Here is a 13,890-nt window from a genome sequence, read left to right as displayed (position 1 = left end):
ACTTGGCCTGCGATCATCAGAGAAATAGTATCCGCTTACTCGTTCGAGTATGGAGGGGTCCACTGCACAACCATGTTGCCTTGTGCAGCCCTGGAAAGTCTTCCTTAAGGCAACCATTAGGTGCTCATGATGAAAGGCAGGCCCATCTACCTGGTCATCTTTTCTTAAGAGTTCTGTTAAGTTACGTTTAGCTGCTGTCTCTGTACTGTACCCCAAATAGTTGTTCCCAGTCCTTTTCTGTATACATTTATTCACTTGTTCCCTAAAAACAACTTGTGGAACTTTACTCAAACAAAAAACAATGATGCAATTTTGATCTTCGATGAAATTTGTGTTGGAACTACATTTGATCACGTTTGTAGTGCCTGTGTTCGTGCATTTGGTGATTCACTGATGGCTACTGCTTGTCAAATGGACATAACTAGGCGAATCTTAAATTGGCGACAATGTCTCGGGTCATGTTATTGACTCCATCTCTCCCTGCTAAGATGAGCTGTGCTGCCAAGGTCCCTGATGTAACTGCATTGTAAAAGAGTGGGCAGTAACACTGGAAGGGCCAAGAGATGTATTTCTTTGTTGTTTTTATAATTCCGTAATAAGTTTTGAGATGATTCTCACTGGCCATGTTTCTAACCTTGGTCTCTGTTCTAACCCAGTGTATGTTTGCTGTCTTTGCAGACTCCTTGCTTGATGACCTCGGGTGTTGGCTTTTCTGTGTCTAACTATGCCCTTGGAAATGGAGCCGAAGATCAACAAGCTTGCCTTCGGGTGTCAAAGAAGCTCGACCTCTGATGATGATTCCGGATGTGCACTGGAAGAGTACACGTGGGTTCCGCCCGGCCTACGGCCAGAGCAGGTATGTGATGCTGCTGCACCATGTTGTGCACAGAATATTGTTGCCCTGGGTCTCACTGGAAGTTATAATCATTGGAAAATGGTGGCGGGTAGGTCATGGCCACCCTATAAAGAACAAATCAAGGAGCAAAAATCTTTCCTCCATCAGCCAAACAGTGCACATTCAACAAGTATAAACAAGAATCCGCTTTCAGTGCAAGCTTGTTGCACAAAGAGGGTTTTGGTTACTCCACATTAAGTCATTAACACCCAACATTTAAGCACGTAGTCCCTGGGTATAATTTTACCTAGAGTAAGGTGCCCGAGGTGGAATAAAGCAAAAAACACAGTTGATAGACAGAATGTAGAACAATGTCATACATTCACCCCAGTACAAGGATCTGGGCCTAAATCCATCGTTTTTTTGCACTCCACATTACCCTGGGTTAGACACTGGCTATATGCAAATCAGCTCTGACCCTGAGCCTCATGGGAACAGTCCAGTCCGAACTACCAAGCCATGTCTTTCCCAGACCGGAATCAAGCATCCAAGGACCGGTTTCTGGCTATCAGCCTTCATCAGCCTGGATAGCTTGACTCCAGTGGTGTGGAGAGCCTGGGACTCACGTCAGGGTCAGAGCTGATTTGCATATAGCCAGTGTCTAACCCAGGGTGGTGTGGAGTGCAAAAAACGATGGATTTAGGCCCAGATCCTTGTACTGGGGTGAATGTATGACATTGTTCTACATTCTGACAATCAACTGTGTTTTTTGCAATTTTCACCCCCGAGGTGGCATAAACAGCACACTGGGGGTGAAGGGAGATTGGTGAAAAAAATTGCACAGCAGAAGTTATAAAACATGGACGTTTGGGCTGTAGACCTGAGCAATAGGCGAAGCAAGGACTTCATCAAATAACACAAGTACATGCATGTGTGTAGTATGACACACACAGCACTGCTGTGCCTCTGTTATTCCCTCTGGCTCCATGACATTTGCAAATTCTTTTATAGCTTTTCATGCGCAGCAAACCATTGTATGTTTGCTGGTGAAGCTGGTCTGCACAAAGTCCATGGAACCGGCCATTGGGATTGTGGGTGCCCATAGCCAGACCTGGCGTTCCACGGTTAACCCCTTCGCTCCATACACATACACACTGGTTGAACCATCACCAGGCCAGTTGGAATTAACATCTGCTAACTACCACTCTGCTGAGCGAGCAGCATGTGTTTTACAGTAGTTGCCAGTAGTAAGTGGGATCCTGTCAAAGTTACCCCTTCAGTCATAACTGAATGTAGCAGCATGAATTTGTTACACAATTATCTCATTATTATAATAGGATACGACTCATTTTGCGATTTAGCCTTATAGAGGAAAACAATCCCAAAGGAAAGCTGCTCTTTCAGTGGGCTTTTTTTTCTTGATTTCCGATTTTTATCTGTTTGCTGTATTTTAAAACCAGGTACAAATTACGGCCGTGTTAATTATTAGTCATGTGGCACTTCCTGTTTAAACCAGGACTGAGCAAAGAACCAACACAACCGTACGGATGACATGCGGCATGGAGTGCATAGCGGCCAGTAACTTGCAAGATGTATGTGCAAACATTCCCACCACAACATCCGTTCTTGAAATGTGCAAGCTGCAGCTTGCAAATCCTAAAATATACAAATACAGTGAAGGAAGAAAACTACAGATAATAATCCTATATTGTCCGCGGGTTATTTTAACTGCTTCTAAATAAAACAAGGGTGAGTGTCATCCTAACTGTAGATAAGAAGGCAATACAGAAAATGCTGTCTCTCGTGAAATGCAATTCTTTTTGCCAGCTACTTGTCTTCTTTGCCTAGGCATTGTTAGTTTTAAGTTGGTAAGAGCAAGCGATTATTGTGTGTACTAAACAAATTGTAAGCATAAGTTACTGTTGGGTGCAGTCCAGAGCCTCCGAGATCTGAGTAACACAAGGGGTCATTGTTCCGAATGTAGGAAGCTAAGCTGAAGGTTAGTGTTTTTTTGGGAGAAGGCATCTAAAATCTGTGGTGGTGTTCGGATTTGGGGTTAAAGGTGATCTGCCAGTGACTTATTTTGCTTGGCTCCACAATGTGGTGGCAAGAGGTTACACCTACACCGGGATGGTCCATCCCACGACTAGTACAGGAATGAATAAAAGGTAAAAACTTCAAAATTGGCTTTTTCCTCAAAGCAGCTTGAAGCCACATGTGCCCAAAGGGCAGCAAATTGGTCCTGTAGTTCTGTCCCTACCGTCAATGGTTCAAACAACAAGATAGAAACCTGACTCTGTAGGTGGAGAAGGCTCAGTCCTGCCATGTGCACACAAACCACTGGATTGAAGTTGATAAGCTTTATAGATGCCTATTTGTTCTGATTGTTTGAAGTTGAGAGATCTTGAATGTCTTATCCTGGCTGCACCATTTTACAAGTATGTGATTCCATGCAAGGCACCCTACCTCTTTAGACTCCAGATTCTTTGACTATGATGGGGAGCTCTTGGACTGAGGAGTATCTAGTAGTCTCACACATATCCGTAGCTATTTCATCTGAGAACTCCTTCCTAATAAAACGCACGCTCACCTATTCCTCGGGACTTTGTCTTCTTTTGAATCTCATGTCTGCTGAGGCATAATTTTCCTCAAAATTGTATTGGCTGTTCTCGGACATTGACCTATTCTTCCTTCCTAAACTGAGCCCACTAAAGCTTCAATACTGAAGAGGCCCATTAAAGGCTTCCCCTGAGACCAGCTTGAGAGTTCACTGGATTGAGTTTGCTGAAATGTGCTGGGATGCCAATCACCTGTTTGACCATATAGTTTCAAGTTTTGGTATTGCTTACATGGTCCTACTTGCCATTTTAGGTTGTTCGCTAAAGGTCCTCCAAATTGCCCCTAAACAAGTGTACTGATTTGGGGGAACATCATAAGGAATGTACTGTTTTGGGGGATCATCATAAGGACTTATAGGGCATATAGGACTTTCAAGGTGTTATAGAATTAGTCTATGACACCTCTTTGCTCCTGTGATCTGGCACAATGTCATCTAGTTGGGTAAAATTCTGACCTCTGTAGGAGTGGTCAAGACACCAGATTGAAACAATTTCATTGGTTCATCCTTCTCATATTTTTTCCACAATAGTCAACTGCTCGAAAAAGTGATTCATGCTGCCTAAATCAGCCAAAGATCTGTATGGGGATGATCCTGCCTTCATTTCTCCCCTGATCAGAGTTCCACTTCACCAGTAGTTCCCATGCGACCTGATACAGGCCACATTTTTAGAGCCAGAACTCATTTTAGATCAATGTATAGCTGTTGTATGTACCTTCTGTGCATTTCCTGGTGTGTGGCATAAACGCAACTATCCAGAACCCACTCTTCCTAAATGCATCCCCTCTTTAGGTCTCCTCGTCCTTACATTAGTAGATAAAGCTGATCACAGGTTGTCCATTTCAGCTCCTCTTCTGTGCCTCATCACCAGATATTGTTGCCAGGCGTCATCACAGGGAGGGTGTTCTTTTCATAACCTGCCTTGTAGATTTGCGACGTCACAAGGTGCAAGTGCCACATTTGCTTGAAAATACCTTTTTCCTGGTGTTGCGCAGTCTCAGCGGGGTGTTCCATATATTGTCCAGCACTGGCAATGAGCGCTCTGCGAATTCACCCCAAGAGCACCTTGCTGTGTTGTATTCTCGGTGGATCCAAACATACCTTTCAACAGCAGCAGACAAAACTGTTACTTTTTGTCGTTTTAATCCCCAGAAAAGCTTGCAGCTATTTTCCTTGACAATGAACTGGCATCTGGTTAAAATGTGGCTGTTGCCGCTCTCTTCCAGATTGCTTGCTTGCAGTTGAAATGTAACCGTGTCCAAAAGTTACCTTACAAGGGTTCTTAAATCCACAGGCAAATCCTTTCATTTTGTCAACAAGCCCTATTAGGCCTCTTTGAGGCCTTCATGTGCCACCAATCACTTACTGGGGGTGCCTTTGAAAAATCGGTATGTGGCCGCTGCTTTCATGATGTGAGGAAAGGGTCCTGTTAAAACTGAACAAATATGGGATCAGGCTCTCCGCTGCAACACCAGTGATCGTTGGTAGGCAGTCTCAGTAGAGAGACCTACATGCACATCAAGATTAGAGTGCATATTTGTAAGGAACATTGAATGAAACTTCTGATGTTGCATCTATCTGTGAACCTGCAGACCCGCCCCAAAGAACTGGAATGATTGTGTCCATATGAGAACATGAAAAGTAAGCTTTGCTTGCCCCGGGGAGAGGGGGTTATCTTTTTTTGTTTTAATTCCCAATAAAAACTTGTAGGGACTTGTTCTCTTTCTTCAAAGTGAACTTGCATCTGGTTGAAATGTGTCCCCGGCTCCCTCCTCCCTGGAGGACCAGGGCTCTGGGCTCCAGGGCACGGCTCAGATGGAAGCAATGAAAGCTGATGCTCGGTGTGAACCTGAACAGCAGGAGACGAGGGGACGGCCACAAACCCCGCTTTAGTCTCACCAACGTGTAAAACGCGAGAGCAAATTAAATCTCTTTACAGAGGCCCTTCGGAATAGCTCCGCAGGTTATGTGTGGTAATTGTGGAGGGGGCCTTGGCATTTCAACAGATTTGTTGACTATGCCTGGCAAGGGGGCGGGTGTAATGGCAGCGTTAAATGTGCATAATTTATGGCACCCCCTAATTGACGCTGCAAATTGCATTCCAGGAGAGCAATTCAGCATCTGCGTGTTACTTCTATCAGAGGTGCCCAGTTCTGCTGAGTTAGCTCATGTGGTTGGGCAATAAGGGAAGACAGTAAATCCTGTCGCTGCTCTCCTCTGGCAGCCTGAACTCTTCTCGGTAAATCCTGGTCATGGGGGAGGGGCGTGTGATGTGCTAAGAGATGCGCCTGCTATCTTTGCCTAGGTATGTTTCTTTGATTCGCTGTTCTTTGCATTTTGTTTGTGTGTTTTCGGTGTCCGCTGGATTATTAAACCTGTTTCTCCCATACCCTAGGTGCAGCTCTACTTCGCCTGCCTGCCCGAGGAGAAGGTACCCTATGTTAATAGTCTTGGAGAAAAGAACCGCAGCAAACAGTTGCTGTACCAGCTCCCGCCACACGACAACGAGGTACGTTTTCAAGGGGAAACAGGTGGTCGTGCGTCTCTGGGAAACCTTGTAAGGCTTGTGGGGCAGTCCGTAAGCCGTTAAACGGTATGCTCCGCATGGACGGTGCATTGTTGGGTTACCAGTATTTGCTCGTCCATTTTAGCTCTGTTGTTTGGGAGGTGTCTTGCTGGTGACGCAGGAGGGGTGCAATAAACGGAGGGTACTTTTACAGTGTTTGCAGCCACCCAGCAGCTATCAAGAAGCTTAGACATCCCAAGCTTCAGCATGTGAGGGCTTTGTGTAAGGTCAGATATTTTGAAGTTTGCACCCGTTCTGGGCTAGGTTTGCTTTCTTTGGGCAGTAGTGTTGAAATCTATTTGGCCACCCTTGCTAAACCCGGATTGCATTGTACAGGCAAAGGTGGGGTGATCATCTTGAATGCACAAAGCATGCGAGTAGGGTGGGTTGAGTAACCGTCGCTCTCTTCCCTCCGAAGGTGAGGTACTGCCAGTCGTTGAGCGAGGAGGAGAAGAAGGAGCTGCAGATGTTCAGCACTCAGCGCAAGAAGGAGGCGCTGGGCAGAGGCTCCATCCGACTGCTCTCCAGGGCCGCCATGCACGCCATTTGTGAGCAGGTAAGTCCCACGCAACTTCCGGTTCTGCAACCGTGTTAGCTGGAGGGTGGGGCCGGCTGTAGAGTCTAAACCGTTGCTGCTGGTGCCAGCTTTTGGGGTGCATCTTTCAGGAGATAAGCAGGATCACTCCGTTTGTTTTTTTGAGCACCTAAGCTACCACGTGTACCTTCTATTGATCGTGAATCAATACTATTATTACTTTAAAAGGGCCTTGTGGTGGTTTCTTAATAGCATGCTATTCTTCATTAAGGGCAAAGTCCACGTTAGACTAGAACATATTTTGAGTGTGGGACCAATATGCCACTCGGTTCTTATTTCTTCCTACACACTAGCCCATGTGAAGACTCCCTGAATCCCTTGCTTGGTTTAATCTTCCCGCAAACTCCTTGCCTCTAAAATCTCTCCGCCCTGCGATCTGACCTTTCAGCGCCCCTGGGGCCGACAGACCTCGTATTCTTTCCAATACTGCTCCCAATGTCGCACTCTAGCGCCCCCTGCAGGCTCTTCAGGTGTCTGCCTAGCTCACTGGCTCCACCTAGCGCTCCTGCAGCCCCAGACTCTGGTTCAGATTAGCCCGCGCCCTAGACACAATATGGAGCTTGCTCTGAATGTTGCATCGCCCCTCCCTCATCACTCGCCCTCCCGAGAGGTCCCACCCTGGTCTAGTGGGCCAGGCCTGGAGGTGCCCTGCAGACTAACGGGGATCCTGGCCCAGGGAGCAGTAATCCTTGCTGTGCGCATTATCCTCGCAGGTTGCGGTTAAGGCAGTGACGTCTTTAGCAAATGCCTTCCATTCAGCGCGCCACGGATGTATGAAAACCCTAAAACGTTTTTTACATAGGAAATGTGTCCAATCATGGCCAGATGGCTGTAATCATCAAACCACTTCCCAGTAATGAAAGCCAGGTTAAAGCCAGTTCTTTAAAAAGTAAATAATGCACATCAGTCATGTCCGTCCTGGTGAGGGTCGGTTTATGGTTGAGCATTATCAGAATGTTTTACGTGTGACGTTTGAATACAGGGGTATTTTGTCTCGAGTGTAACTGGTAACATATGGGCCGATATTCGTGTAATACAAGTCCTGCTTTAATTTCATTATTTTTTTCTTTTGTAGTGTGGAAAAAAGATAAACGGAGGTGAAGTGGCCGTGTTTGCGTCGCGGGCCGGGCCAGGCGTGTGCTGGCATCCTTCCTGCTTCGCCTGCTCCACTTGCAGTGAACTTCTCGTCGACCTCATCTACTTTTACCAGGACGGAAAAATTCACTGTGGCCGGCACCACGCAGAGCTGCTGAAGCCACGCTGTTCAGCGTGTGACGAGGTAAAGCCCCGCCCCAGGCGCGTTAACAAAGCCATTAAAGCCCTTTTGTGTGTAGAGCTAGCCTCGTGCATGCTGGGGCTCTGCTTCCTTCAAAGAATGGCCAGAAAGTGCAACGCTTGCTTGGAATTTGCTACGTTTGCCAACTCTCTTTCTATCCTGTGTGTTTAGACCACATGTTCACTTCTGCCTAGGTAAGGTTTTATCTAGCCAAAGGTGGAAAGTCAATCGGTGCACTTACTGTGGAAGAGAGTGAAACCTTCCCACTGAGGGTACCAGTGTGTGCCTGGGTGCCTTACTGCATGTTCGCTTTTGAAAACTCATAAAATCAGTTGCACAACTTTTGCCCAGCTGATGCGCACTGCCTGACCTGTCAATCAACCAACCCTCCCCCTCAAGAGTTACACATTCTGAGAAGCTACACCATGGACATTTTAACTAACGAAAATCTGGTTTGTCTTAATTTTGCAGATCATTTTTGCAGACGAGTGCACAGAGGCTGAAGGCCGCCACTGGCACATGAAGCATTTCTGTTGCTTCGAGTGTGAGACTGTCCTCGGTGGGCAGAGATATATCATGAAGGACGGACGGCCCTTCTGCTGTGGGTGCTTCGAGTCGCTCTATGCCGAATACTGCGAGACCTGCGGTGAACACATTGGTAAGGAAACCTAGAGCCTAATGGGGGACTGGCCCCACTGCCTCAGAAAACGAGTTGTGTAGACTACCACTGTCAACACTTAAAAGAGAGCTATGTTCATAAAAAGTACTTCAGCCAGCCAAGCTCCAAGGCACCCTTCCAATGGCACTTCAGGAGGGCTGATGAAATAATTCTGCCGTCCACTCCATTTTGTCAGGGCTTCCTATGCAAGCACATTTTACATAATGGAGTTTCGGCCACATCCGTTTAAGTTTGCATGCTTTTAATAATGTCAGGCATGCTGCGCATCTTACACCGCTCCTACACCCTGTGCACGACACAATACCGAATAGGATATATCGACTCAGAGTATTGTCTGAGGGGTTGTGGAGAGGTGGGAACCTTCTTCCATATCTTGTGGGACTGCGCTAGGATACGGGCGTACTGGTCCAGACTGGCGAGCATAATGTCAGAAGTGGTTGGCTCTGAGGTCCCACTGGAGGCCCGATGGCACATCCTAGGTGTTATGACTGACATCACATGGCCTAAGTGGGAGAAGATCTGGCTGGCATTAGCGAGCATGGTTGCCAAAAGAAATATAGCGAGACTATGGGGTAGTAATAGGTCACCAACAGTGAAAGACTGGGAAAAGGACCTAGATTGGTGCCAGAGGGCTGAAAGTGATCTACAAAAGAAAAGGGTGTCCCAAGAATTGGGAGAAAATATGGGCGGCATGGATAATGTATAGGGGGTAGTTACTGGACACCCAGTCTGTCTCCGAAACCTGCTAACGATGTGTATGTATCTTTTGTCTTGGTATGCAGATCAAAACGTTCTAAATTGTATTATGAATGACCTTGCCTTCTGTACGTCCACATACTATCCGATGCTTTACAGTATGCTACTGTTTTTGGAGCCTGTTATTTTAATAAAAAGATTTTTTTTTAAATGCCCGGCATGAATACAAATAGCACAGTATAAAAAGACATCACTGCAGTCCCTGCGTTGCCTCTTGCTGGTCCTTTAGCCCTGTTATGTTTTAATATCGGTGGTGTGAGTTTTTGTAGTATAATGAACTACTGGGTTTCCGAAAGTGTTAGGTTTGGACCCCGGTCAAAATGTGGTTATTTGATTTTACAATGTACACTGTACTGTGTGATATAGTCCATGGGCAGTGAAACATTTTTACCTTGATCTGGTCCATCTTATGCTGTGACAAAAATATGGAAGTGCTTCAAGTCACTAAACCTATATCTCTTTTTCTAGATATGCCTGTTTTTCTAGAAAATAGCATTGTTTTATATTTAGCTCCTGCCTTTTATTGAAATGCTGCCTAGTACACACCGACACGCATTGTTATGTTCTGATGGCTTGAACTTAATTTGCTTTCACTATGTGCATGATAGATATGACTGAAGTTTGTATCTTGGCATGGTGCTTATGTTGCATTACATTGTATCCCTACCATTATCACCTAACACAACCTTTTTCTCACTCCAATTTTAGGTGTGGATCATGCTCAGATGACCTATGACGGGCAGCATTGGCATGCCACAGAGACTTGCTTTGCTTGTGCACAGTGCAAATCATCCCTTTTGGGGTGCCCCTTCCTCCCTAAACAAGGACGGATTTATTGCTCTAAAACATGTAGTTTAGGAGAAGACGTTCATGCCTCTGACTCTTCTGATTCCGCGTTCCAGTCGGCACGGTCAAGAGAGTCGAGGAGAAGTGTGCGCATGGGGAAAAGCAGCCGGTCTGCTGACCAATGTAGACAGTCCCTCTTGTTGTCACCTGCACTGAATTACAAGTTCCCAGGTCTTTCCATTTCTGGCAATGCTGACGACACAATCTCTCGTAAGCTCGATGACCTGAGCCTTCAAAGGCAAAGAGGAAGCTTCGACAGTGATTCTTTCTGGAAAGGAAGAGGCGAGCAAGATTCACCAGAAGATCATGAAGAATGGGCCGAGCATGAAGACTACATGACACAGCTGTTGCTAAAATTTGGAGACCAGGGTATCTTCCAGCAACCCATTGAAGATCATCGGTCCAATGAGCACTGGATCACTGACAACCTAGTCAAAAACAGGCTAGATATGAAAAAGACCGATAAGAGCCAAAGCCTGGCCAGCAAAAAATATGAGTCCGATATGTACTGGGCTCAGTCTCAAGATGGACTTGGTGATTCGGCTTATGGTAGCCATCCGGGCCCTGCCAGCAGCAGAAAAATTCAAGAACTGGACATTGAGCATGGAAGTGTTGGTTACAAGCATAAGGAGGCCCCCTGGTACGAGGGTTCCCTGGAATGTTTGTCTGAGGATCTGAAGCTTCAAGAGCAAAGTGTCCGAGACTCCCTGGATTCCTTGGCGTTGTCTAACATCACAGGTACTTGAAACGTGTTTGCCCCGTCAGTAAAATATTTAGTTATTTATTAGAATGATGAACTGAGCTTGTAGATTAGTAAAGCATTTGAGTTGACAGACAGGGTTACGTCCTTGACGGACGTAGAAAAGTTAGGTTAAATATTTCAGGTTTGATTAACTGTGCTTAAATCTACTTTCTGCCCTTGCCTGTTCTTTCCAAATACGGTGCAATGGAAAATGTTCCAACCCAACAAATTGCATAAACTGTGGCAGCAGTAACCATGATCCTTGTTTTTGTAGCATATGCTTTATTGGCACAAGTTACAGAGACTGTTACAAGATGAATAGAAATAATACTACTTTGAAAAAGCGCTAGAAATGACGGGGAGGGAATATCAGTGTAATGTTACTGCCCTTTTGCCCCAACTTTCTGCACTCACCTCTACACTGCAGAGCAGAAGAGTTCAGTGAGAGAATTCCACAAGCTAAACATTGCCCTCCAAGAGTGCAGTGGTGTGTGGTGTTTACAATATACGTTTCGATCTGGTGAGAAGGGAAGAACAAAAGCATAACTTGACAGAGGGAACATGTCTGACACTACTTTATCTGTATAATCTTGCATCACTGAAATCAGGACGCGTACTAGTTTTTAATATGTCAGATTCGTTATGAATATGGTGCTCTCCAAAAGGTTTTCTAATTTTAGTTTTAGTTTGTCTATAAGGTGGCGATTCCACCATCAAATTTAAGATGAGTTAGAAGGTACAGTTCTGTAATTGTTGTTTCTCGTTTCAGGGGCTTCAGGAGATGCAGAAGGCAAACAAAGACCGTCCTTGTATTCTCTGCAAAGTTTCCAAGATATGGAGGCCGAAGACTGTGAGAAAATGAGCATCATGGGAACAATGAACTCGTCCATGCTTCACAGAAGTGCTGAATCTTTGAAAAGTTTAAGCTCCGAGTTATGTCAAGAAAAGCCTTTGCCAGAAGAAAAACCAATGCACGTGTCCGTTCTGAGGAGATCCAAATCCCAGACTAGACCACAGCAGGTCAAGTTTTCGGACGATGTTATTGACAATGGGAGTTCTGAACACGTCCGCCATCCGCCAATGAGTGAACGGACTCGCAGACGCGTTTACAATATTGATGAGCGAAGCCATAGGCACAGTCACCATCACAGTCGCCACCGGAGGAGCAGGAAGTCCCGTTCTGACAATGCCCTTAACCTGGTCTCAGAGCGAAAGTCCCCTCCAAAGGAGAGACTTCGTCATTACACTCAGGATGACTATAATAGACTTTTACACAATAAAACCCATGAAATTCAGGCATACGTTCAGAATTCTGAGCGCTTTGGACAATACGCGCATGCCTCTTCCAGTTATGGACTACAAAACCAGAACCAAATAGCGGGTAAATTGATGGCACTGTACGGTGAGGATGATGATTCTTGGTGTTCAACTTGCTCATCATCCTCTTCAGATTCTGAAGAGGAAGGCTACTTTCTGGGACAGCCTATTCCGCAGCCGCGGCCGCAAAGATATCATTATTACACAGACGACCTTTCTTGTCCAAAAACTGTCTACCCAAGTTCTCAGATGGGCCAAAGAACCACCAAATCCAAGAAAAAGAAGGGACACAGAGGAAAAAACTGCATTATTTCCTAGCTTTTTGGGCACCTTTTTATATTGACTCGTTAGAAGACTTTGCAGTTACAATCAAAACTACAGTTAATGTATTTATGCAAGTTGATAAGTTAATTTTGAGTGCTTTATCAATGTAACAAATATTCCTAATGGCAATTACAATTTAAAAATTATTGATGTTTCCTTTCAAAGCATTTACTACGCGATTGCCAGGTTTACTTTTTAGGTGTGGTTCTCCATTGCACTGCAGTTGCGTTTAATACAGCTTGTTTCCTAAGTCTTGGCATTTTGAATCAGAAGACCGTGCTATAGTGCTAAAGAAATATGTCCATTAAATCAATGTAACATACAGTTCCCAAACAACCTGAATGGACAAGAATTCCATTGATCCGATTGAAGGAAACACCGTTCTCATTAAGGAGGGAACTTGGGCGGTTCTGAATGTTTATGGGGTTGCTTTATTGGGGGTATACACATTGTTTCTACTCATTTCGAATGCAATATATAGTGCTTTAGTTTTCCCCGAAATGGCAGGTCATCTTGGAAACAAAGCAGACTCTTGTCTCCTGAAACTCATTAGCCAACTTTTACAACTTAGAGTATTACACGCGCTCCAGTTAAACAAATAAATCCAAATGTTTATATTTATAATGTACCATTTAGTAGAATAAGTGTATTCATAATTTAATAGTGCAAATATTAATGTACATATTGTATAGTTAAAATTTTAAAACCTGATATTTTTATATCCCTGAATTGCAAGAAGAGTGCCACACTTTTAGAATGGCGTGGGAAGTAGGCTTGACAACAGCTTTACAGTGGTCGCTTGTATTTTTGTCAGGGTTTATAGAGCTTAGCATTTTGGAAATCTGTATTACTTTGTGATGCAAAACCTTTATCTTGTGCCTCTTGGTTTAGCTAGAAAGCCCTGCATGCATGGCCAGGAAGTGTAAATACTTGTAATTGTGCAAGTGTTATTTATGGATCAGACATTGTACACTGTATAAATGTAAAACAAAACGCAAAAAAACCTGGAATATATCGGTACAACAAACATGCAATTTCAATGGCTGTTATTTTATAAAAACCATTCTATATTATATTTGACTGTCTTGTTTTCATATTGATTTTTACAGAACAAACAAAAATACACGTGCAGTATGCTCTTGCATGTACACAGAATCCCAAATCCAAGTTACCCATTACTTTTCCCCTCCTCCCTGAAGGCAATCCGTACCCTAGCTTAACCCCTCTGCACTTCTTTCTCCATGCTCCAGTGCAGGTTCCCCCTCATTGGTAATGTTACTGAGTTGGAGTTTCATCTCCGGGTGCGTCGCCAGGGTCCGCTAGTCCATGACCTCCAG

General features: G+C 44.8%; 1 protein-coding gene across 2 annotated transcripts in view; it reads left to right on the top strand.

Moving 5' to 3' along the window:
- Positions 1-13,626, top strand: part of PRICKLE1 (prickle planar cell polarity protein 1) — a 147,365-nt gene extending 133,739 nt beyond the window's left edge. For both annotated transcript variants that reach the window (XM_086919503.1, XM_086919508.1), the window contains exons 2-8: positions 679-856; positions 5,848-5,961; positions 6,437-6,574; positions 7,689-7,892; positions 8,361-8,547; positions 10,033-10,908; positions 11,682-13,626. In XM_086919503.1, coding sequence (XP_086775629.1) covers positions 725-856; positions 5,848-5,961; positions 6,437-6,574; positions 7,689-7,892; positions 8,361-8,547; positions 10,033-10,908; positions 11,682-12,547 — 2,517 coding nt within the window. In that variant the 5' untranslated portion in view covers positions 679-724 and the 3' untranslated portion in view covers positions 12,548-13,626. The remainder of the gene's footprint in view (positions 1-678; positions 857-5,847; positions 5,962-6,436; positions 6,575-7,688; positions 7,893-8,360; positions 8,548-10,032; positions 10,909-11,681) is intronic.
- The last annotated feature ends 264 nt before the right edge of the window (positions 13,627-13,890 follow it).

The sequence above is a fragment of the Lissotriton vulgaris genome, chromosome 1_1 (genome assembly GCF_964263255.1).
Source record: "Lissotriton vulgaris chromosome 1_1, aLisVul1.2, whole genome shotgun sequence".
Lineage (NCBI taxonomy): Eukaryota > Metazoa > Chordata > Amphibia > Caudata > Salamandridae > Lissotriton > Lissotriton vulgaris.
This window is presented reverse-complemented; position numbering and strand designations above follow the sequence as displayed.